The sequence below is a fragment of the Trachurus trachurus genome (genome assembly GCF_905171665.1).
Source record: "Trachurus trachurus genome assembly, chromosome: 5".
NCBI classification, from domain to species: domain Eukaryota; kingdom Metazoa; phylum Chordata; class Actinopteri; order Carangiformes; family Carangidae; genus Trachurus; species Trachurus trachurus.
This window is the reverse complement of record NC_139896.1, coordinates 10,176,941-10,201,572: the sequence shown is the minus strand read 5'-3', so window position 1 is coordinate 10,201,572 and position 24,632 is coordinate 10,176,941. Positions and strand designations below refer to the sequence as shown.

Here is a 24,632-nt window from a genome sequence, read left to right as displayed (position 1 = left end):
CAGCTTGATTTATTTTCACTGCCAAGAATTTATGTCGTGTCTGTTTCAGTCTCTGCTCGACACTCGAGGTTTGATAGTCGGACTTTGTTAGAAGAGTTGTTCAGACCTGTTATCTAGCAGATAGCTCAGACACGTTCAGACAGGAAGTCGGTCAAGTAGGCGGAGCTACGTTAGGTCAATACTTGGGGATCACAGTCACAGACATACAGTAAAGTGATGATTGTGTGTGTGTGTGTGTGTGTGCGCGCTCTCTCTCCTCCAGGAACAGTACGAGTTCTGCTACAAAGTGGTCCAGGAGTATATCGATGCCTTTTCCGACTACGCCAACTTCAAGTAGGGAGCTGCTGCTGCTGCTGCCGCGGATGGAAGGATAGATGGATGGATGTCAGCATACACTTTATACAAGCACGCACCAGAACCTACACACACATACGTACATTACTGAGCAGAAACCTGCATTTTTTTTCCCCATCTGGTGGATTTGAAAAAGAAAAAAACCAACAACATCATCAAAAAAAAAAAATCAAAAGGACTCATCACATCTTGATCTGTGGATGGGATAAACTGCCCGAAAGGAAAAGGGAACAGACGTCTCGGCCCGGTGGACAGGGCAGTGCAGTCGGACAGAGAAAATAACTGAGATGCCTTCTTGAATATTTTGTAATATTGGTCTTGTTAATACAGCCCTTCAACCCTATTTCCTTCTCATCTCCCACCCCCCCCACCATATGTATATATACTTACTGTGTTGCATCTTATTACTTTGGTTTCAGACACAGTTTTGAGTTTGGCTGCATTTTCGGGTGGCACCTGTAATGTATTTTATTGGTATATATATATATAAATATATAAATATATATGAATATGAATCTAATGCTTTGGAGGCTAATGTAAAAAAAAAAAAAAATCCAGAGTCACGGTAATGATGTTTGGATTTTTTTTGTTTTGTTTTGTTTTTTTAATTTTATAGGGACAGAGACTAAGGACATTTTTTGGCTTTGCCTGAGCCGCGCTGTAGCGACGTGTGTGTGGTAGCAGAATCCAGGGGTTTCTCCATTTACACACAAAACCTGGATTGTTTTCACTCTCCTAGACATTTATACACACACACACACACACACACAAACACACAAACACAGTCAGAGCCATTTTCCACACATAATTTTAATACACTTATAACAATTGGAGATGTGAACCTCTGTGACGTAGCTCAAAGTCTCAGGTTGACGCACACACATAAACACACACGTTTAATACCAGGAGCATTCATTCTTGTTGAGCATCTGTATGTGTGTGTGTGTGTGTTTGAGAGGGAGCGTAAGCCGGCAGAGAGGACACGGTGTGTTTTCACTGTCACTGTCTTCTATCGGCCGAGTGCCAAAGTCACTTCACTCGTTTGGTTGTGCAGCTCTGGAGTCTGAGAGACTCCACCAACCGTGTTTAGATGTTCAGTACAACAAAGCTATTTTACTGTCCTAGGATCAGCGACCGACACATTCCTGGACTTTTATAAACATGGATTTTTTGGGAAAGTAGAAAACATAGACTATATTTTTTGCCCCCGTTCAGTAAAGAAATCTGATGAGAATTGGTCAAACGTTGAAATAGATTTTTAATAGGTCTGTTGTTACAGCATCAGCATCATGTGAAAAAGCCAAAATTTTAAAAACGACACAATCACAGTCAAACTCCATTGTTGCACCATACAAATCAGCTAAATGTTCTACGCCCAGCATATTTCTCTTTCCTGTTTACAGACACACGTCAGTATTTCTCGTAGACTGTGTTGATACATTTCTTTCTTTGAGTCTGCCTGAATTAACTGTCATTTCTTTTCTTTTTCTTTCCTTTTTTATTTTATTTTTTTATTTTTACGTCAGCCTCACATCACGACGCTGTGCTGTCACTGTTTTACAGAATGATTTGCTTCCGTTTCCTATCATGAACACTGATGCCGAAGAATGTTTTCCTTTTTATTTTTTCAAATGCTGTTGCTAACATTTTCCTCATGGATGGATGCATTGTTACTTTTAGTAGTGGAGGTGTGCCATGCGATGTTTGCAATGATTTCTTTTTTTCAAACAGCTGTCCTCTGAGGACACTCAGGCTTGAACTACAGTGTTTTTTTTTTAAGATGAGGTCACAATTGAGGCCGTGCCCTTTATGATTGTAATGAAAGATGAATGATGTCAGTCAAACGCAGCGCTTCAGGTCAGTCCTAATTTCAACTCGGTCAGCTCAGGAAATGACTGATGCCAGGATTGTTTAAATTTACAGATTAAACAAATTGAGCTCGAGTTCATCTCCAAAGCTGATTCATGCTCAAGTGGTTTTAACTTCCACTATTTAGATAGTATTGACTTTTAATGCCATGATATTAAAAAAAATCTATTTCCTTTAGGACTTTTAAAGCTTTTTTAGTCTTTTTTTTTTTTTTTTTTTTGTAATGTAAATTTTAACAGAGAAAAAGCTCCGTACATTTACATCACACTCACACACAAACAGACTTAATGACACAAACGCTCCCACTGCTTTTATTAAAGGAAGGAGAACAATCAATCAGATTTGAATTTATTGATAATGAACGTCATTATTAAAAGTACACACTGAATTTTTTAGAAGAAAGGGTGGTTGTGTCGATGCCGATTTTTTTGAACACTCATGCACTATTTGCACCAAAAGCAAAGCCCTTAAATGTACAGAACCAAATGAGAGATGCGGTCAGACAGACGATTTGGCCTTGATATTGGAATATGGGAATTATATTTGAACTCTTGAAGCTCTTTTCAGGTCTCAAAGTCCCCGGTGAAAGCCTTCTTCAAGGCCGGTGCTGGAACTTTCAGTAGCAGATTTTTTTTTTTTTAATTGACCAGTCACTGAAATTGTTGGCTGTTTGTGCATCATCACCATCGTCATCATCATCATCATCATCGTCATTATTTGAGGTCTTGTTTCATTCCAAAGCATCACAAGTGCCCGCACTATTAGTTAGGTGCCATTTTTTGTTCATCGTGTATTTAGTGTGTCACTTACAGGGTCTTTAAAAAAGTGGAGGAGGGGTCTCTGTTCTGTGTGTGTGTGTGTGCTTCAAGTTACCTGGGTTTACTGTGTTTTGTTTGCATCACGTGATCACTGTCTTTCTGCAGTTTGACGCTGTGCCAACCCCCTTCGGACCCACTGTTGTGCGATTTACAGTGAAACTAAAACAAACCAAAAAAAAGTGCCTCACTGAAAAGGTTTTTTCAAAAGAAATTGATTTTCTCAACTTGTGATGGAGACGTCACCATCCTCAAGGCTTTCCCCTTTTTTTTTTGATTTTTCCTAACGTGCACATCCTAAAAACCTTTTACCTGCAGACCGGTGACAACAAACTTCCTTTTTGTTTGATGAACCAATAGGGCCAAAACAAGACGGGGTCGGCCATCCTTCCTCACACATTCCCTGACGTCGTATTTAACCGAGATTCCTTTTAATAATTTGTGCGAGTCGAACTAAGAGTGAGGTCACTTTTTCAAAATGAATTTCCATCATGATTTAACGGCTTCATCTCATTCCATATCAGCTGAACGTGGGATCCATGACAAGTAATCAATTGTGGGTACCCCAGTGTTGAACAAAAATTCATTCAAAACTCCCACCCAGCCCCACTACAAATACAAATTGCATTGTTTATGCATTATCACTGTTTAACACATGGTTTATTCTTTTAGCTTTTGCCCCCCAGTGGAGCATTTTGAATGCCCCAGAAAGTTAATATATGTCTCCATTTGTAAAGAGGGAGACCACCGGACGATTGGAAAACTCTGAACTCCCTCCTCCTTCTCTCCACCTCCAGCTCCACTCACTGCTGTCCTCTTATCGCTTCCTTTCCCTCTTTCACTTTGTCCTCGAACCATTCTTTCCCAGTGGTCACTGCCCACTCCCTTTTGTACATAATGTAAGGTTATTTATATTTCATTCCTGTCTGCTGCCTTGCTTATTTTATTTTCTTCCCCCTTCTTTGTTTTTCCTGCTCTCTCCCTCTCTCTTTTTTTTTTTTTTAAAGATGTATATTGAACTGTATTGGGACCATTTTGAAATGTATTAGATGTTTCGTTTTGGCCATTTTTAATTTGGTATAATTGTCTTAAGCAAATCCTATTTTTTAATTTGCCTATGTTTGTTTCTAGTGTTTTGTTATTCAACATTTGAATATATGTATATATAATTATATATATGATAAAATTATATATAATTATATAATGCCAAATGGCCTTTCTAAGCAAGATACTGTTCAAACCTAATAAAGTGCTTGAGATTTTAACATCGGTCTGTATTTATCCAGTTAAAAGTGAAACACAACTCAGATTCATTCATGCATTGTTGACGTTTGTTTCAACCTGATGCTCATTACAGCTCAATGAAGACTAATGGTACAGTGGTGCCAAATAATTGACAATCGTTCTCGTGCCTTATAGATCAGTCAGTCCTCCTGAGTGTTGCTCTTAAAGGGTCTTCAATCAGTGTTTAACCCTTCAGCCTCCAATCAAATATTAATGAGCTTTTTGAACCAATTTGAACCAATCAGTTAATAATCTGTGAATCGTTTAGTATCACTGTAGATACGTTTGTGCAGAAAGTACCAGGGACACATTTAAGGACACATGTTTACATTTAGGTTGTATCACAATTTGCAGGGTATGGCGAGTCCAAATTGTAACAGTTGAAATGAAATAATCATTCATAGACAGAGATATATATGAATAAAAAGTAGGATCAACATAAAGCATGGGCAGTAGTTCACAGAAATGTTTTTGTATTTTAAAAACTCAAGGTCGAGTTAATATTGAAAAGGGTCTGGACTTTATTTGTATTTAAAAAAAAAATACAAAAGTGTCCTTGTAAACACGAATGTAAAGAAGTAATATCAGAGTAAAGCTCGGTCAAATAGTTCAATGCAATTCATACCAGTGAGTACACATTAATGATACTTGCACAGCAATATTGTCTTCTGTTTCCTGCTCGACTTTTATCTGAAAGCTTTTGTATCTGGTCAGCTCACAGATTCAGCTTTACAGCACGAAACATGTGACTTTTAAAATATGATGCATTGTTATAATGAACCAAACAGTCTCTAGAGTTATAATTAGTTCAACCTGTTTGATGTAACAAAATAAGACAGTTATAATGATTGTACCTGTAATTTGGTAGATTTTTTGTTTCATTACCTTAGTTAATTAAGTGATCTGAATGCTTCTTTCACCACTTCCTGCTGCCAAATGAAATAGCAATACAGCCATAACACACTCACTGACACTCACAGTCACCAGCTAATTCAGTTTAGATACAAAGTAAAGTAAGTAATCCAACTACAGTGGCCGCATTAACCATTATTACATAGGATTTCAGTAAGTTTGCATTTCTTGAGGGAAAACTAACTGAAACAATAGTAATGTAGCCACCAGTCGCTGTCATGTCATCTGTGATGCATCCTGGCATCACCTTGCTTCAACCAATGGCGAGCACCAAACTCTTAATGCGTTACAACGTTTGATCAACTGAGTCAACAGCCGCACGTCACACTACACTGTCGCTCATTTCCTGAGTGAGAATCGGCTTCTGGATCCGTAACGACTCGCCTCTAATTGAGAGCGAAGTCATCTACGGCCTGGTCACGAACCCTCACTGTTTGTTCCTCTTGTCGTCAGATGTCCCTGAGTTTCCTCTGACAGAGGGGTCGGCCGGGTCACAGAGAGGATGTGTGATGGGTCACTGTGGTCAATAAAAGAGGAAATAGGGGCTGTTAGGTTTTGTCTTCTGCAGTTTAATCTTGGAAATAAATCTAGATGCTTGTGGTCAAAGGGAAATTTTTTGGCCAGAGGTGAAGCGGTTTTGTGTTTGAGGCCCTTGGTGTAATATAAATCTGTTTCCACCGCAGTTTTCAGCTCTTATTGTGTTTTCCCTTTGATAAGTTATGTTTAAATTGACAACTTTACTGCATATTGATCCTAATGCAGAAATATCCTTGGAAAAAATAGGCCTAAATAATACAGGTCATCATTATATTGGTTCATTTAAGTGCCAGTGTTTTAAAGTGGGTATGGATGATGCATGTGAGTATAGACAACCATCCCAGGGGTCTTGGTGCTGTTTGCAGTTGATAATTGGGGCGGGCCATGTCCTCTGCACCTCTTGTCCACAGGGAGCGTTCATCACACCGCTGGGATGAAAAGGTACAGAAGGGTCATTCATGGGCGGGACACTTGGGGAGGGATAATCCAGATGTGCGTTGGAAGAGGAGGTTTGGAGACGTACATAAAGTGAGGAAGATGAAGAAGCAGAGGAGGAGGATCTCTACGGTAACACATCCGATCCACTGCAGGACAAGCACAGAGATCTTCTGGAGGGACACGACGAGAGGACACCTGTGGTGATAAAGTTGTAAGAGTTGAAACTAAGGTAAGGACGCTAAATTAAACTTATATGTGTATCTTTACTGTGCTCTGCCGAAAACCCAAGTTGTGAATATTCCTGCCTTTAATATTAGAATGAAAATAAATATAGTCTGATCCACACATTTTGTATATGGTGATTATTGTTACCTATAAGTGAAATAAACTGATTTCAGATTTGATGTAAAATAAGTCGAGTATGAAAGTGAATAGTTGATTAAAATGTTTGCTGCAGAAAAACTGTTTTAAATACACTTTTAAAAGCTGAAATTTGCAGCAAAAGAGTTTACAATAGTTTTTACAGTTCAGTCCAAATGTATAAATTCACAACAGTGTCACTGTGTTACTGCAAAAATATTAGCTGATGAGCCGTTATTGCTGTGTATTATGAATACTCGAGTGTTATGAAGTGCGATTAGGATCAAAGATTAAAGACAGGCCTCTGAATGTCTCTTTGTCCATAGGTAGAAATATCATGTGTGTATCTCGGCTGGTTTTGCTGCTGGGGCTGCTTCTCTGTATCGGGGCTCAGCTGTCCAGCGCCCAGCACTGGTCTCATGGTTGGTACCCTGGAGGCAAGAGGGAGCTGGACACTTTCGGCACATCAGAGGTCAGTCCCAGTGTATGATTGTGTGTGTGCGTGCGTGTGTGTGTGTCATTGTGCACTGCAGTAGTACTTTCTCAGTCCCTGTGAATGGAGAAATTCTGTACCTCCACGGTTTTCTCTCATATTCCCTCTCTCTCGCTCTCTTTCACTGTGTCAGATTTCAGAGGAGATTAAGCTGTGTGAGGCCGGGGAATGCAGCTACTTGAGACCCCAGAGGAGGAGCGTTCTCAGAAACATCCTGGTAAGGGAACAAAGAGAAAACAGAAACACCAAGTCCAGTTTTGTTGTAATGTACTGTCCACTAATGATATCACAAAGCTTTATAACAGGAGTGAGATCATTAAGTGATGAACAGCTAATGACTTGACTCATCTGTTATTGATACTACCACTGTAACTCTGGTGCTCCGAAATCTAAAGTCCACTCTGTCTGTAGGGAATTGCATTGCTGTTTCTTGTGACGTTAAGTTGCAGGAATGTGTCTGCAAACACACAGATGCAACCCTGATGACATTATGTCCTACACACTGTTGAACATATAAGCTGTATGAATGCAGAACTATCTTACACACTCTTACACATCTGCCTAACCGGAATAACTCTCTCCACAGCTGGATGCCTTGGCCAGAGAGCTCCAGAAGAGAAAGTGACATCTTTCCAGCCTACGCTAAATTTCTAACTATAGTGTGACCCTCTTCATTAGTCCTTGTCTTGATGTGAAATAACTTCATGTTTATCCCCTGATCCTGTCTTGTTATATTTATCTGTAAATTTGGTTTTCTGAAATACATGGATCAATACATGGCTCACCAATGTTGAAATTATAATGCCCCATAATAAAGTATCTATTTTGATATTAACTTTTTTCTTCATTGTTTGTGTCTGAAACTCTCTATTGCCATACGATGTGAACAGTATTATCATTAAAGTGTTTTACACATAAAAAACAAACTGTATCTAATAGTAATGCAGATATAACATGTTGACATGTCACAGTAGGAATAGTATAAGTATTGGGACTCAAGATATTTCCAAAGTATTTCATAATGCTTCATTTCAATGCATTGCTATATTTAACCTTAGTGTCTCAATGCAATAGACAATGGATTTTCAGAACTGATTATTGAATGTGTTTTTATAGCCTATATAATTTGTTCAATTATTTATTTTGTCGCAAGTATCTTACATGTAATCTTCATAATGTAGATATTGAATTTACAACAGTGTACACTATGCACTGTACAATACCCACATTACTAAAAAACAAACCGTGGCTAATATTAATAACCTGTTGACAATGTCACAGCAGGAGCAGTACAGGTGCATCATGCACATAATAAAATTCATGGTGGCAAGGTTTTTTTTTTTCTTCACTCAATGGCTACAGTTTAAGATTAAATTAAGTTTGTATAGATAGATACATATATTATTCAAACCGGATGAAATAGTGAACGGTGTAATTTATATGAGTTGCTAAAAACATCCTGTCCGAATATTATTATCAAAGCAACAACGCCGTTGGCACCAGGACGTAACATCACGTCACTACGCACGGAACGCGTCTCCAAACAGCTAGAGATAAAGATGGCCGACACAAACGTCTGTACTCCGCAGTTTGCGGAATCAGACGCTCAAAATAACACTACCAGTTCCCCTAACGCGGCTTCTGTCACAGATGCTGACAAAGTAATAAACACTAAAATAGATAGTACCCAGGTGGTTGAAGGTGAGTTTTGTCTAGAATGTGAAAAATTCAGCTTCCTGCCTGCGTTAGCGCTTTAGCTAACCGGGCTAATCCAGCTCAGCTGTGGGTGAAGTCGAGTGAGTTAGCTCCTTAGCTAAATACGCTAAAGTCAGCGGGTCTAACGTTTAGCTGCAACGCTGTGAGTTAAACAGTTATAGTGTTATACCGCTATATTTTAATCTAAAACCTTTAGACCAGCTTGACAGTGAAACCACACAAGTTTTAAAGAGGTTGTTGCTCGTTTTCACAGGTGTGTAAGTGGTTGGGCTAGTTGCTAACTGTGTAGCAGTGGCCCAACCCAAACGGCCTGTTCGTCCTTTTAAACCAGACACACATATACACACACCGGTAGTCCGGGTTAGTTAGCCTGCTTTGGCAGCTACAGTAGCACGTCTCGCTATGGGAAGGCCACCAAATAACTTTTAATGGGTGACTCTGACTGTATCCTCACTTTTGGCAATACATGTTAATGACATACTAATATTAATACTTACTGATACAGTCAAATAAATTGACAATGCACGCAAATGTGTTGATAAACTATTTGGAAAAGTAGATATGACAAAAAAGGAGAGAGAGAAAAAAGACAGGGTTATTAAATTTGGTTTTGAGTTTAAACCCCCTCGGCTAAATTGTCATCCACCAAAAAATGGCCATATGCATCCCTCTTAAAGTGAAATAGTTACATAAATTATTGTCAGAGATAGGAGTGAATAGGAAATATTTTCTCCTGATTCAAACACTGAGCACATGTTTTGAGATACAGTACCTACACTCTCTGTTCTCTTGTTAACCTCTACTGTGATTATCATTTGGTAAGTACATTGTTTGAAATGTATCAGCAGACAGACATTTCAGGCAGAGAAATGTGTAAATGTTGTTGTTGTTTTTTCTTTGGGCATAGTCAAGTTTTTAATGAAGATGCTATTTCACTGAGATACGCAGAGAAATGCTGTATTTTAGTGTAAAGAATAAAAATTGCATTGCAAACGTGTAAATGAAAATTAAATCATTGCACCGTAGGTGGTCAATATTGGGACTCAAGGGATTTCCAAAGTATTTCATAGTGCTTAATTTCAATGCGTTGTTATTTTTCTTAACCCCAATGTCTCTATTCAGTAGACATTGGAGTTTCAGAACTGATACACCTGTTTTATTTTTTATTTTTTTAAATATTATTATTTTGATAATTTGTACAATTATTTATTTAGTCACAAGTAATATTCAAAATATAGATATTGAATTTCAAATAATGTAAACTATGCACAGATGAAAATAGACCACGAACAAAAAATGTAAACGCAAAATTAAGACAAATTGATTGATTGATAATCAGTATATTTTAAGGATTAAAAGTTGTCAGTAATGCATAAGTTCCTGTTTATACCACTTACGCTTTACCAAAAGTGAAACTCACATACTTCTTCGACAGCTTCTTCATGAAACTAGTCACACTCATAACCAAATGTTTTACCAGACCGTTGAGCTGTCACGAATTGAACTCATCTGCAGTATCGATGCAGGATGTTAGACATCTTTTTTGAAGTGCTGAATAAGTGTGTTTGAAGTCAAAATGAGCAGAGCATGGTATACTGTATTGATGCTATCAGGGCAACCGTGGCTGACCTCTTCCTGCATTCAAAGCTTACATGAATACAGAAGAGCAGTGAGTGAACAATGAACAGGCAACAGGCATTGATCAAGCACAATGATTGCAGTCAAGCATGAAACCACGAGTTTCTCACATGGAAGCAATATATGCTGCAAATTCTCAAAGAGATACCTGTTGAATGAGAACAATTTGCATGGCCTGTTTTATAGCAAATTAGGTGCTTTATATTTGATCTAATGACGAAAGCACTTATTTAATACATGTAATTGATGTCAACTAGTAAACTTTAAAAGGTAATATAAGCCAGGGCTGCTGCGCTTTCCGTTGTACAGGAAGTTGGTGACTGAAAGTGAGATCTGTTTGAAGTGAAAACATTTTGACGATACAAGTTGCTCCCAAATGAATACGATAGAGTGATTTAATAGGTCTTTATTTATTAATTGTGCTTAAAAAACCTTGCATTTTGTCGACTGATGCTGAGTTGCAACAGTGATGCTGTGCTCTGCCTCACAGGAGACAAGAACGAGGAGGAGCTCCTAAAGGGTCTCCTCACCGACGACTACTGCCACGTGTGTGAGGCGGTGCTGCTGTTTGAGTCTCAGAGGTTGTCTCACTATGAGGTGTGTGCAGTTTCCCAAACCCTACAGTACTCACGTTAACTGCAGTTTTATTTCACCGACCTTTTACCAGTAAAACCAGGTCAGACGCTTTTTATAATGATGTCTCGTCTTCTCAACTGCAGGGAAAGAAACATGCTCAGAAACTCAAGGTGTACCTGCAGGCCAAGAGAGCTGAGAAGCCATACAGAGAGTCCACAGCACCGCAGGTCAGCCATCAAGTTGAGATTTTACTTTTTACACTGTTTTTTTTTATTATTGAACAACATCAAGCAATCATTAGACTAAAAGTGGAGCGAACTGAAACAGTAGTGTTGCAAGCATCCAACCATAAGGAGACTTAAGGGTCATAATGATATTCCTCTGTTTATGTAAAAGAGAGATGGAGCGGAGCTGCTATGTCGCTATGAAGGAGCCAATTTTCATCTGTGGCTGCCAGAACAAGCATTTTGAATTAAACTAAAACAAATACAATGAGTTAAACCTCCTTATTTGTTATTTTTATTATTAATTATGTTTTACATTGTTGGGAAGCATCTGTTCGTCCCTTGACCTCCCTGTGTTGTCCTTGTTTCTTGCAGCAGGCCATGACTACTGATAAGGACCGGTTCTGTGAACTGTGCAATATGGTGTTCAGTTCCCACTTGGTGGCAAAGTCGCACTACGAAGGGAAAGTCCATGCAAAAAACCTCCGTAAACAAGGTCTTCAGCCCCCAGGCAAGTGTAGGGTGTGTGATGGAGAAAGAGTATGTTCACAAATTGATGGTATATTGTTGTTGGCATTATGACAATATGGATGTCAGAGGGCAAAAAACAAATTAATTTAAATTTATCTTTTTTCTATATAGCCATAAAGAGGTACACAGAGGTGTGTACTTCACCAAGGCTGACACCTGATGCTGCTGACCAGAAATCAGCCCCAGACGGTTGTACGGAGCATCTCATGGACCCAGCAGCCACCACAGCGGCCCCCAACACAGAGGTTGACCTGAGGGATCCTAACAAGTGCTGTTCCCTCTGCGCTGCTTCCTTCAACAATCCCCAAATGGCTTTGCAGCATTACAACGGACGCAAACACCAGAGGAACCAGGCGAGACAGGAGCTGATGAAAGAGCTGGGAGACAACGTCCAACAAGGTAACACAGGGTCCTGCCTCTCGGGAAAGTAGGATGATGTAATTAATATTCAACACTGTGGGTTTATGTGTATTTTTGTATGTATTATGGACTGTTTTTTCAAGTGGCAGATGAAATCTATAGTAGCACAACACAACATCAGCTCATAAAACCAAAATAAAAACAGATTATTGCCCAGAAATGTGAAGCCAAAAAACAAACAAACAGAAGACTTAAATGCCCAAGCCTCATAAAGTAAAACTGAAATCCCCTCCACAATGTAGATGTTAGTCCATCAAACGTAAAAGAGAAGAAGCGTGGACAAAAGACAGTTGGAATATGTTGTTCCACACAACGCAGTGTCAAGTCAGTTTATTCATAGTGCACATTTAAAAAACAACATACACTGACCAAAATATTTGAAATATTATTTCTAGTTCGCATGACTGAGACCACTATATGATTTTGTAATTGTCTGTTGTGTAGAGAGGATTTTAGACCAATAAACACAAATGTAATAGTAACTGTTAAATATTATTTTGATGTTGAATTAGAAACTGACCAGAACCATCTTTCCTTTCCTCCTTTCCCACCTCACCCACTCTCCAGCCAACTCCCTGAAGTGTCAGATGTGCAGTGTGCAGTTTAACTCTGTGGAGATGTACCAGGCTCACGTTCAGGGGAACAAGCACCAGATTAAGTAAGATCAACAACTGGCTGGCAAAACTGTTATTTTACTCTGCCAAGATAATCTCTGCTACGCTGCACTTCACCTTTCCTGTCAGACCTCTGCCAACAGTGCAGCTCCATTCACTGACACTGAATTGGAGTATTGAGGATTGTCTCCTCAACTCTGCAGCTCTGTGGAGTTTTCAGCTGTTTTTAGCTTCTGCTTTGGTTTTCAGCCAGGTTTGTGGTCGAGTCCCATGGCTGTGTGTCTTACTGACACGATTGAGGTCAGCAGTGTGCACAGTTCACTGCAGTCTGAGTATGTGAGCGCACCAGAAAAATAGCACAGAGGAAAGAAACAAGCTGAACAAGTCGTCCTGGGTTTTAAATTTGCATCCTTGATTTTAACCTGTTGTGACAACAGAAATGATAATTTTCTGTGTATATACAGTATGTGTGTGTGTGTGTGTGTGTGTGTGTGTGTGTGTGTGTGTGTGTGTGTGTGTGTGTGTGTGTGTGTGTGTGTGTGTGTGTGTGTGTGTGTGTGTGTGTGTGTGTGTGTGTGTGTGTGTGTGTGTGTGTGTGTGTGGTCCTGGAGACTCGTACTGAAGCAACAACTACCACAGAGGTGGTTTTGAGGCCTTTTGCATGTGTTTAAATGTCTGGTCAGATTCTGTCAGGGAGATTCATCACAAAGTTTGCACAATGCAAAATGACATGATATGAAGGCTGAGTTCACAGATGGGCCTGCTCCGACACGGAGTGACAGCCTTGCTGACACGTCTGTCTTTATTTATTATTGTGCAATATACAGATCATTATTTATTATTTTTAAATTGTATTTATGCCCTTTTATGCTGCTTTTTGATGTGGTGCTACAAACAAAATTCTATCTATCTATCTATCTATCTATCTATCTATCTATCTATCTATCTATCTATCTATCTATCTATCTATCTATCTATCTATCTATCTATCTATCTATCTATCTATCTATCTATCTATCTATCTATCTATCTATCTATCTATCTATCTATCTATCTGAAGCCATTGAGTGGAAAAAAAAAAACACCATGAATTTTATCATGTGCACCTGTACTGTTCCTGCTGTGACATGTCATGTTATATATCTGCATTAATATTAGCTACAGATAGTTTTTCATGTATATGTCTACATTTATGAGTGTTAATAAGAGCGACTGTCCCGGCCTGTTAGCCTATTACACTGGTACACAACTCTCTCTCTCTTTGACGCCACAGAGACCAGGCGCCAGAAAACAATGTGGGAAATTACATTTTATAAATCCACATGATAGTCGCATTGATTTTTCCCAAATTAAATGACTAAATTAAATGACTATGAGAATATTTAGGAATCATGACTCATCCTAGGGCTGCACGATTATGGCCAAAATGATAATCACTATAATATACATCCTCATTGGATGGTCATATTGCTCTGGATAAAGTATATATGACATAATAACTTCACCATAAACTCTCAATAAGCTACATATTTCAGTACATTTGTTTTTCTGCTCTCTGGCACTGACTCAGTAGGGCTTTAATGTGACATCAACATTTATTACCTGATTGAATTTCTACTAAATTCCTGTTCATGTGCTCCTGTCCAGGGAGAAGAAGGTCGTTGACCTCTGCAAATCCCAACAAAAAGTCTACAACACGTTTGCAGATGAACTGGCAGATTACATTCAGGTGCAAAAAGCTCGTGGGATCAACCCCAAAACCGGTCAGGTCCTCGCTCAGGACGACCCGCAGGAGGAGGAGGATGAAGAGGGAGCACAGGAAGTATTAAACAAGGAGCACGCCCCAGAGCCGAACAACCCTGCTCCCGCCCTTCCTCCCACCTCTGACCCTCCTCATCAGTTCCGCCCTGGTTATTTTTACCCCCCTGAAGGATGGCGTCCTCCTCCCTACCCGGGCCCTCCCTGGCTCCCTCACGGCTGGGACCACAGCGGCCCTCCGCCCGTCTTCTCCGGCGCGCCGCAGTTTACCGGTCGGCCCGCAAAGAGGAGGAGACAGCGAACGCAGTCGAGCTCATCCTCGCACACTACCTCATCATCTTATTCCTCTTCATACTCATCATCTTCCTCCAGCAGCAGCTCCAGCGACAGTGACGATGAGAAGTACAAGCGAAGAGAAAGGCGGAGGGTCGGGAGATCGAAGAAGGAGCGAGGGAGGAGGGTGAGAGACGAGGAGGCGAACAAGGAGGACAGGAGGAGGAAACGGCAACGGAAAGAACGAGATAACGAGTCAGAGGAGAGAAGGAAGGAAGAATTTGGAGAGTCGGAGCAAGAGAGGAGGAGAAACAGGCAAAGGAAACACGGCAAGCAGAGACGAAAAGACAAAAAAGCGAGAGGAGGGGAGGAGGAGGAAGGAGGGGAAAGGGGAGTGACGGACAGGTTAAAGCCGGAAGACGTGATGATGGACAATAGGAAATACACTGAAGTGCACATACAGGCTGAGATTAACGTAGAGCAGGAGGAGGGCGGGCAGGAGGAGCCGGCCAAACCCAAATACAGAAAAGAGAAGAAGAAAATGAAAGAAAAAGTGGACACCAGGACGGAGGAGGAGAAGCTGTGGGACGACTCCATCCTGGGCTGTTGAGCTCAGCAGGAGCAGCTGAAATGAAAAACTGTTAATACTAAAGTTAATAAAGTTTTGATAGCAGTTAACAAAGCAGTTGTCCCCATCTGCTCTGACGGCTTAAACAGTGTTGTTCATCATCGGCGTGCTAGCTGGCTAGCCATGCTTAACCAATCTGTGTTTGTCAGGAATTAATTTTATTCTGATTTCATTGTGTTTTGAAACGTTTCTCACACCTGCAATAGCTTTATTTTTCACTTCGACACTTAACAAATGTCTTTATGATTTTCACATGTACAGTTAAGGCTGCAGTTGTTGGCGGCCATATTTAAGATTTCTTATTTTCTCGCCTATCACATAGAATGATCAAGAAGTCTTCTTGACCTCTTAGCTCCACTTAAATTATGTTCAACTGTGTCATCCGTGCTCCTGGCAAGGATGTTTTAGATTGTGACACCTATAGCCGCCTGTGGTTGGCGCTGTTGAGCTTCACTCAGAGCATCAGTAAAGCAAATAAAAGCCCACAGATGTTGCAGGCTCAGTCATTTTGTTTCTTTTGAAGCTGCTGGCTGTTTTCACTCAGAGCTGTGCAAGGCTGAGGTGTGGAGGTTCAACGTATGGTGAAGACAGCAATAAAAAAAAAAACTCACTGTGTGCGCTTAGCCCGCACTGCATCACCACAACACTACTTATAAAAACTACGAGCGCTGAGTCGTCCCCTCAGTCGAGTGTGCGCTTGTCTGTGTGTGCATGTGTTATGGATGTGTATGCATGCATATACAACCAGATAGCACACACAAGTTGTTTTGGGGTCAGACAGGTGCGAAACTTCCAATGAGTTCAACTCCTTTACAGACTTCAGCTATCAAATTCAGATGCAGTGTTTGATGAACAAAAGGCAGTTTACAGTATTTAAAGGGGACTGCAAAGAGGCAAAAACAAAGTTACTGCCAATTTCCAATTCATCCCTTGTTACGTTAGGATCCATGGTTGGAGCAGCTGCTTGACCTGTTTGGCTCAACATATGTATTACTGTTTTGCTCACAACTGTTTTGAGTTTATTATTTTCTTGTTCAAATAATCAGCAGGCAAAGATTTTATCAATAAATGCGATGCACATTTCCAGCTGAGAAAGCTTTATTGATTGATCACTGCTGTGCACTAGTTTGCCTCTGGTAGAGACTAGATTAGTAGAAAAAGGTTTGGATGAGGACTCAAAACTCGATGCAAATGCCATTAAAACTGTCAAAACATGCTCAAGCAAGCAAAGAATATAAGTTGTTAAAAGTCCAGTTTTTTTCTACATCATGAACTTGTTAGGGAGTTTCTAAAGTACAGTAGGAGAACTTTATTTAAAATTCATGTCCGACTGTTCGATTGCATTAAGATCCTTGCAGCAGAGAGCTGTGCAGGATGTGACAGTAATCAAACTGACATGCATGAAATGTCTTGCAGCATCCTTAAGTTTTTAAGACTTTAAGACTTAGATGTCAGAGCTTGATTCCTGCCAATGCAGATAACAAGCTAAAAATGTGATGAACGCCAGTGGCAGCAAAAATGTAAGTGATGTAAATTGATGAAAGGCTGCTGAAATAAGGACTTGACTTTATGCAGTGTCTGTTCAAAATACTGCAGGTGAGAAATAGGCACCTACTACATGTTACAATCATATGGATGTAAACATTTGACAGCTTGACAGTTGAAGAGAAATGAAATGAGAAGGCAAACGGCAACACCAGCCTGGCAGCTTTAGACTTAAAGCGTCGGAGCAGAGACCAACAAAGGCTTCAGAGCTGAGCCGAGTGTGTCGACGGCTCTGAAGCCCCCTGAGATCTCCTGTTTTCAAAGAATCCTGTGGTATCGTTCCCTGTCGCGCTCGAGTCTTAGACCCCCGTACGGCTACGGGGAGCCCACATCCTCTCACTTTAAGACCCCCCGCCAGACCCATCTACACCCTAACCTTTCATGCACACGTACACACTCACATACACACACAACAATCCACAGACAGCACTTGGATAAAATAAGAGGTCTTGTGTTTTATCAAGAAAATGTTGAGTTGTTGTGTGGTGGTGGCTGCTGCTCCAGTGTAATGGAGACTATGTCAGTGAATGGGATACGTTGTCTTCAGAATGACTTTAATGGGAGTTTAGATGTAGATTCTCAAATAAGATGTAAACTACAATGAAATTTCGAGTCTACTCAAGTTCACAATATACCGTACCTGCAGAAGTCGTCACGGCTTGAATCTGTCACAACCTGTAGGTTTGGTTTGGGGTCCATATAGACCCTTTCAGAGAGTATAAACAAAGACAGGTGTGGCTCATTAGAAAACGCTCTGCTACACTAAATGGAATGGAGCCTTAATTAGTATCCTTGGTAACACCTGTCTTTGTTTATACTCTCTGAAAGGGTCTATATGAAATAAGCAAACATCCATCATTCATTGGTTCCACTTTTTAATAATGTATATTTTCATTTTTGTCAGCATAAATGTATGAAATTTGACTATTGGACCCATTTTTAACAATTTGAGTGACTCTTTGAAGCAGTGAAGCCAATTTTTATAGTAAATTGTGACATTTTATTATCAAAAGCATTCATCCATCAATAAAACAAAACAAAAACAATCAATACTGATAATAATTGGCAGCTGCAGGCCTGACTGACTCACTCACGTTTAAACATGTTCTTTAAATGTACATTTAAACATCACAAGCTGAATCTTGACTGTCGTCTTGTCGTTTGTCGGATCAAAGCTGTTGCTGGAGGTCGTAACTGATCTGTGCAGATGGATTTGTTAGAAAATTTTGACAGCAAATACTATTAGTTTCTTTTTTTTATCAATAACTTTGGCTTTAAACTGATAAGGATTTGACCTTAAGAAACAGATTGAGAACAACTCACTGTCACCAGAAGAACAGCTGAAGGAAGTTTCTTTAATATATATATATACAGTATTGAGCTAAAAATGTCTTTCTAAATGACTTTTAAAAACTTGTTTAGTGTTACAAGAACAGAAATACCGTATTCAGTGTGTGGAAACAGCAAATAATGGATGATATTATTATCCTGTTTAATTAGCACTGTTTTGTTTGTTTTCTCTGATAAATTTGGACCAAATTTACATTGTCACAGAAAATGGTGAATGGAGATTATTCAGAATTCATATATTTTGTTTTTCAGAATAAAACACACACACATGTACAAACCTGACTGGGGTTTGTGCTGCTTCTGCTTTTTCTGAACACGTGTCTGGATTCACTTCAGACTTTACAGTTTTAGGTTATGACGACGAAGACCTGAAGTGGCTGCATATAACGTGCACCAGCGACTGTTTAATAATAATAATAATAATCTCCTACACTGCATATAGATCAGTGTTTGTGTTACTGACCCTTCATTTTCCAGTTGAGTACCTCCTGAGGTTCAGTAGGCTCCAGGCGCTGGTATTCCCTCGCCGTGCTCTGCAGCGCTGCACAATGTAGGACTCCAGGTCACACACCTGGGCAGAGACCACAGCTCTGCAAACTGCTGCTCTGTCAATATGCAGCTTTTTTGTTGTTTTTTATTGCTTGATATGTGAAATCATGTCAACTCTGAGGAGACACCACCACATGTTGTCAGCTGTTTGATATGTGACACTTTTACACCTTTATGTTGCATCTGAGGTGAAAATTGTTGGATTTTGAGAGCCGTTCTTTATATCCTGCTGTTTTATGAACATTTTAAAGAAGTGTTTCTTCTTTTTTTTCCAGCTCTGTGTATGTGTGTGTGTGTGTGTGTGTGTGTGTGTGTGTATAATGTGTAGGTCCCTTGGCTTGGCCCACTCTGATAGGCCCTGTGTGTGTGTCACACTGGGGTGTTACCTTGACGACTCAGGGCTCTGTCAGCTCAGTTCCTCCCATCATCTCTGTCAGATAGACAGCAGGAAAAGAAAGTATCAGCACCTTCCCTCAGCTGCCACTCAACACACACACGCGCGTAGCCTATACACTGATCGGCGAAACCAGACACAATGATCCTGCTGGTATGGACACTGTTGACCGTCTCACTGTGGACATCAGGTAAGACCTCCTCTAGGTTTGTCTGTGTGTGTGTGTGTGTGTAGTTTTGTGGGCCTTCGGCGTTGTCGACACCAGCGGCCTGTAGCGAGGGATGTGTTGTTGTCTACTAATCCTCAGTTGTGTGTCTGATGTTTAACTTGAATTATGTCTAAAACTTTTCCAGCCATAGTTTGAGCTGAAAGGTGAAATTTCTTGTTTGAGTCCGAGACAGTTTGAATACACCATGCATTTTGATTCATTTGTTAAAACTCAGAGGGTCAAACCACGGAGCAGTATACTTTGTCTTGTGGTCTTTGAATAGTACAATAATACTGGTGCACATGATTTATATACAGTACATGTACTATCTGCTCTGCAGTAGATCTGTGTCACTGTCAATTTTATATTACATCACTTTAACATTATGGCTCCGTCGAGACATTGAAATGAACTGTATCGTTCTGTTTTAGTCAACTCACTAAATTCAGTCTGTATTAGTTTGGTGCATTCTTGAGCACCACGCTATTCACATATATGTATGTATGTGTTTCATATAAACTGGAGAGAACAACATGATAATTCACCTAAGAACCAAAGAGCTTTAACCTTTGAAACGCAGGCCGCCTTTGAACTGTCGCTGACTTTAACATATTTCACAAGACTGGTGATTGCGACAGGTGCACGTCTACGTACCTGACATGAAAATAAACCAAAAAAAAGCATCAGGACTGGTTCTAAATTTAGATAAAACATCTCTTTTAATGAAGATGTCCTTTCAACACTACAAAAAAACACACAGTCCCCCAGTTTGGCAATTTCAAAATGTCACCGTCGCAATTTTACAGTGTATATACAGGAGGTTTCTTCACAGTTCGACATTTCCACTCTGGTGATGGTGTTTTTATATTGCTGGTTACGTTCTTCGGCCTTGCTCGAAGCACAAACACTAGTTTGTGCTTTAACTTTATTATTAACGTTAAATATGGACTGACCTACGGACTGCAGATGTACGGCTGCTGCTTTTCCTCAAACCTTTCAGGGAACCAAATCACGGCCAAGTCGGCCTCAGACGTCGAAACGAAGCCGAGTACTGACTGAGTACTTTTAGGAAACTCATTGTGCTTGAAAGTTTGAGTGTGCGGCCTTGACTTTGTTGTATAGCGTCTGAGAACCCCAACCGTCAATGGTATGTGGCTGTCAACTCCCACTGCCGACTGTATTTTGTACTATTTTGTACTACAACCATAAGTCTAATCAAATCTCAAATGTCCCTCTGTTTCCACCTGTAGGTTCGAGCCAGGTCATGATCCAAGAACCCGTCAAAGACCTTTACCATCCCATCATCTCCAGTCCAGTGACTGTTGAGTGCGACTGCGGCAGCTTCGCTTGCGACACTGTCTTCTGGTTTCGCAGTATTTCCAGTTCGGACAAAATACAGTACCTGGGCAAACACAACAACGCTGATCGTTCTACCTACGTGTCTGATGTGGTAGAGTCACAGTTTAAATTTACCAAGAGAGGTAGCACATTTCAGTTGCGCATCAAAAGCGTGACTGTGGAGGACAAAGGATCTTATTCCTGTCTCCTGAAGGACAACAAAAACACAGACATCTGGAAACCTGGGAGTCGTCTGTGGCCCGGAGGTTTGTATGCTGAAGTCTCAAGTGCAAGTGTTTCATATCAAGAAGCTGTTGAGTTTTTAATGTGGTGGATGTGTGTGTAATTGATTTAAGTGGCTAAGTATTTAATAAAAAAAAAGCATTATATTGAAATTGATCTTATAATAAATATTTTGACTTTAAAACACGATGTGCCACTGAATATCTGCGCACACGTGCTGCGGCGTAGCCAGTTTGAGCTCGTTGAGGGAACTTTGTCTCCTCTTTCTCCTCTCTACCGTTCCCTGCTGTCGTCTAATATAGTAGCTACATAAAAAAAGTCTTTCTTCTGAGTATGTAACTGTTTTGACCAGAATCTACGACATCAGCCCCCTAACAGTTTGCCCTCCATATCTGGGTGTGGCCGTCTGATACAAACACTTTGAAGTCTCTGAACCTGAGTACAGCTGCTGCTGCTGCTTCTGTTGAGATGTGTAACAGGTGTGCATGAGAAATATTGGAGGCTGAGCTCTTATTTGTGGCCAGCTGGTGCGGCCCGGTCATATAATGGTCATATAATGGTCATATAATGTAAAGTAAAACCAGTAGTAAAAGTTTCGGTAGGTGAGCGTATCGTATCTGTGTATGAGCAGAGTTCATCCGTCAGGACGTGAACGTCTTTGAGCTGAAAATAGAGAAAAGTGTAAAGAGACGTTGTCCACTGGTCTCATAGGAAGCCAAACAACATGCAAGATGCATCTGTTGAGAGAATTTGTGTTGTGCGATGTTGAGATCCTGGCTCGAATATATATCATATCATTTTATGGAAAGCCAGAAATATATGAAGTTCAAAAAGGCCAGGTTTTATTTAATCTTTCCTTAGAAAAGAAGAGTTCCCGCACACATGGCCAACTTGCAGAATTTATTGCATTGCAACGTTTCGGTGCTAGACCTTTTTCAAGCAAATCTTTAATCTTTCCTTAAAAGCTTCTTTACAGTCTCTCTTCGTTTTGTGTGTTAAGTCCTCACTGTCCTCTGGTCTTTATCTGACAGTGTCCGCTCCAACACAACCTCCTGTGACAAGACCTAAACCGCCACCTAAGCGCAATTGTAACTGCAACAAGAACAATCCTTCACAGGGTGAGTTACATGAAAAGACAAACAATTGTATGCACTTATCTGCATGAAGCCCTGCTGCCTAAAAATATGACTTTATAAGTTTACAAAGTTACAAATTTATGCAATAAGTCATAAATACGTTTTTTTTTTTAACATATGTTGTGTGTATTGTGTGTTTGTTGCAGGCTGCGGCACCACGGTCCTGTGGCCGTTGGTCGGACTCACTGCGGGTCTGGGTCTGGGTCTCGTCTGCGTACTGTGCTACTTCAACCGTGAGTAGAAGTGCATCATTTACAGAGAATCATGGCGGGATATCTGGCAAATTATGTTCACAAATGGTCGTCAAACTATTTGAACAACTTTCAAATGAAAGTCACTGTACAAATGTATTGATATATATTGCATATAGTTTGTATCGCTGACTGTTCGGACATATTCTTGCTCACAGGGCTTCCCAAAAAATGTCGCCACCACTTCCAGAAGTAAGTAAATCACTACAGGAGTATTTTTCTGCATACAGTAATAGCAAATATTCTTCATTCTCTACATTCTTTGTTTAATCTTGCTTCTGTAACTCTGTGACTTACTTCAATGTCTTTGTTCTTTTGTTCTGTATTAAGGAAGCCACACATGCCCAGATAAAGATGAAGCGCAGCATCTGCAGCTCATGTGTGACTCAGAGTATGTATATAATCACATATATTGTATGCGTGATGTTTGTCACTATGCAAAATGTTACTATTACACTATTAGACATGATGAATAACAGGCTTTATTTGTTGTGTGATTATTGAAGATCTTCTACACACTGACTCTTGTGTTTGTGATTTCAGTGACTGGATTATTTCATTTGAGCCGATGTCCGGAGGATCCTGAAGGACGTCATCTACTCTGCTAACAACATGTCGTGTTCAGATGCGCAGAAGAGTTTTACATCTTCAGCAGCAGCAGCAGCAGCAGCAGCAGCAGCAGCAGCAGCAGCAGCAGCCGTGTAACATATTGTAATATATTGACTCATTTTTGTTACATATTTTAAAAGACCAGCTTTAAATATCCCATGTGTGATAACTTCTGCAAAACACTGTTCAAGGTGTGTTATCGAGCAACTGTAGTCAGGTTTGTGACTGTACAGGACAAAACACAGCTGCAATGTTTCCTCAAAGCCTGAATTGTGATACAGACATACCGTGTGTTCCTTCACGCAGAAATGTAATCTGACTTATTCACATAAAAGAAGCAGGTAGACCATAAAACAGCTAAATAGAAATTTCTGTATTTGCTCAGTTGCTTTTTTGTTCTTTGATATTTATTTGTGTTTTTGTGTCTTTCACTGTGTCTTTAAATGTTAAAGTTCACACACCCATCATTGAGAAAACAGCAAGGTATGATAGTTCTGGGAGCATAAATGTGATACGTCAATAAAAGTGTATATTTTCAATAATTTACAACTGAGCCTCACTCCTTTTTATGAGTTTGATAAGTTATTGTGTTTTCTGTTTTGACTTTTAAACCAATCTGGAGGAAAATTTTCTTTTTGTACAACACTTTACTGTCTCCTATACACAGAGATAAGAGAAAAATTGAAAAATTACCTCCAGATTACTAACATTTTGGGTTTGAGTGCCTTGCTCAACGGCACTTTTGCAGCAGAATGAAAAATACCAGTGTAACCCAGAGGTCAATCACCCGTGTGTGTGTCTCCAGATTGTTAGGAATTACACAAAGAAACAACCTAGTTCACCAAATCCTACATTTAAAAGATGTGTGTTGCACATCTGAAAGAGTTGTATGTGTGTGTGTGTGTGTGTGTGTGTGTGTGTGTGTGTGTGTGTGTGTGTGTGTGTGTGTGTGTGTGTGTGTGTGTGTGTGTGTGTGTGTGTGTGTGTGTGTGTGTGTGTGTGTAAGAGAGGAGAGAGAGGTGTGGAAGTGGGTGTTGTACTTCCATCGTCAATATTGTGTTTGGCGGAAGTTGAGTAGGTGAGTGACAGAGTTTTGTTTCTTCCTTCAGTTTTTGATGTGTAAACTTGCATCATATTCAGTTTCTGTTGAACCTGTGAGGCAACGAGCTCTAATGTTACAACCTTCAATCCAAAAAGTCATTTTATAACAGTGTGTATCAGCTGCTGTCTCTCTCTCTCTTTCTCTACACACAAATACACACTCAGGCAGTACACATGCACACCTGTGCGATTGATTGAAAGTGTAAGAGAGAAGCGACTGAGCTGAGGGTTTCGTCAGGTCTCGGGGAGTGTGCACGACCTTTTCCTGTGTGCTGGAGAAAAAGGAGAGAGAGCCGCCTTGTTCGCTGAGATGCTATCGCTCCGCTCAGCTTTGAGCTCTTCATCTAGTCTGAAACAAAACGACCGCAAACGCACCACAGACCGAACCACAAGCACTGACAGAGAGAGAAAGACTAAAGAAGTGTTACAGTTGAGATGCAACAAGAAAAAAAAACTTTTATAAAGACA

The 24,632-nt window shown here is 40.2% G+C and overlaps 3 protein-coding genes and 1 long non-coding RNA gene across 5 annotated transcripts in view; all 4 read left to right on the top strand.

The window, feature by feature from the left end:
* ptpra (protein tyrosine phosphatase receptor type A) overlaps positions 1–3,412 on the top strand; it is a 29,076-nt gene extending 25,664 nt beyond the window's left edge. For both annotated transcript variants that reach the window (XM_083971751.1, XM_083971752.1), the window contains exon 22: positions 263–3,412. In XM_083971751.1, coding sequence (XP_083827877.1) covers positions 263–337 — 75 coding nt within the window. In that variant the 3' untranslated portion in view covers positions 338–3,412. The remainder of the gene's footprint in view (positions 1–262) is intronic.
* A 3,494-nt stretch (positions 3,413–6,906) lies between these two features.
* On the top strand, positions 6,907–7,687 carry gnrh2 (gonadotropin-releasing hormone 2; the record flags this gene model as incomplete). The annotated part of the gene is made up of 3 exons (XM_083971674.1): positions 6,907–7,041; positions 7,196–7,279; positions 7,649–7,687. The coding sequence occupies 3 exons, from the start codon at positions 6,907–6,909 to the stop codon at positions 7,685–7,687; spliced, it is 258 nt and encodes an 85-aa protein (XP_083827800.1).
* Positions 7,688–8,618: 931 nt separating this feature from the next.
* Positions 8,619–16,993, top strand: zmat1 (zinc finger matrin-type 1). Its single transcript, XM_083972748.1, has 7 exons — positions 8,619–8,763; positions 10,907–11,013; positions 11,136–11,219; positions 11,592–11,733; positions 11,859–12,146; positions 12,735–12,825; positions 14,429–16,993. The coding sequence occupies exons 1-7, from the start codon at positions 8,622–8,624 to the stop codon at positions 15,420–15,422; spliced, it is 1,848 nt and encodes a 615-aa protein (XP_083828874.1). The 5' UTR covers positions 8,619–8,621; the 3' UTR covers positions 15,423–16,993.
* Positions 16,994–20,909: 3,916 nt separating this feature from the next.
* On the top strand, positions 20,910–23,119 carry LOC310985953. Its single transcript, XR_014595385.1, has 6 exons — positions 20,910–21,090; positions 22,099–22,185; positions 22,350–22,436; positions 22,613–22,646; positions 22,785–22,845; positions 22,998–23,119. It is a non-coding gene; the product is annotated as an uncharacterized lncRNA (long non-coding RNA).
* Positions 23,120–24,632: the final 1,513 nt, after the last annotated feature.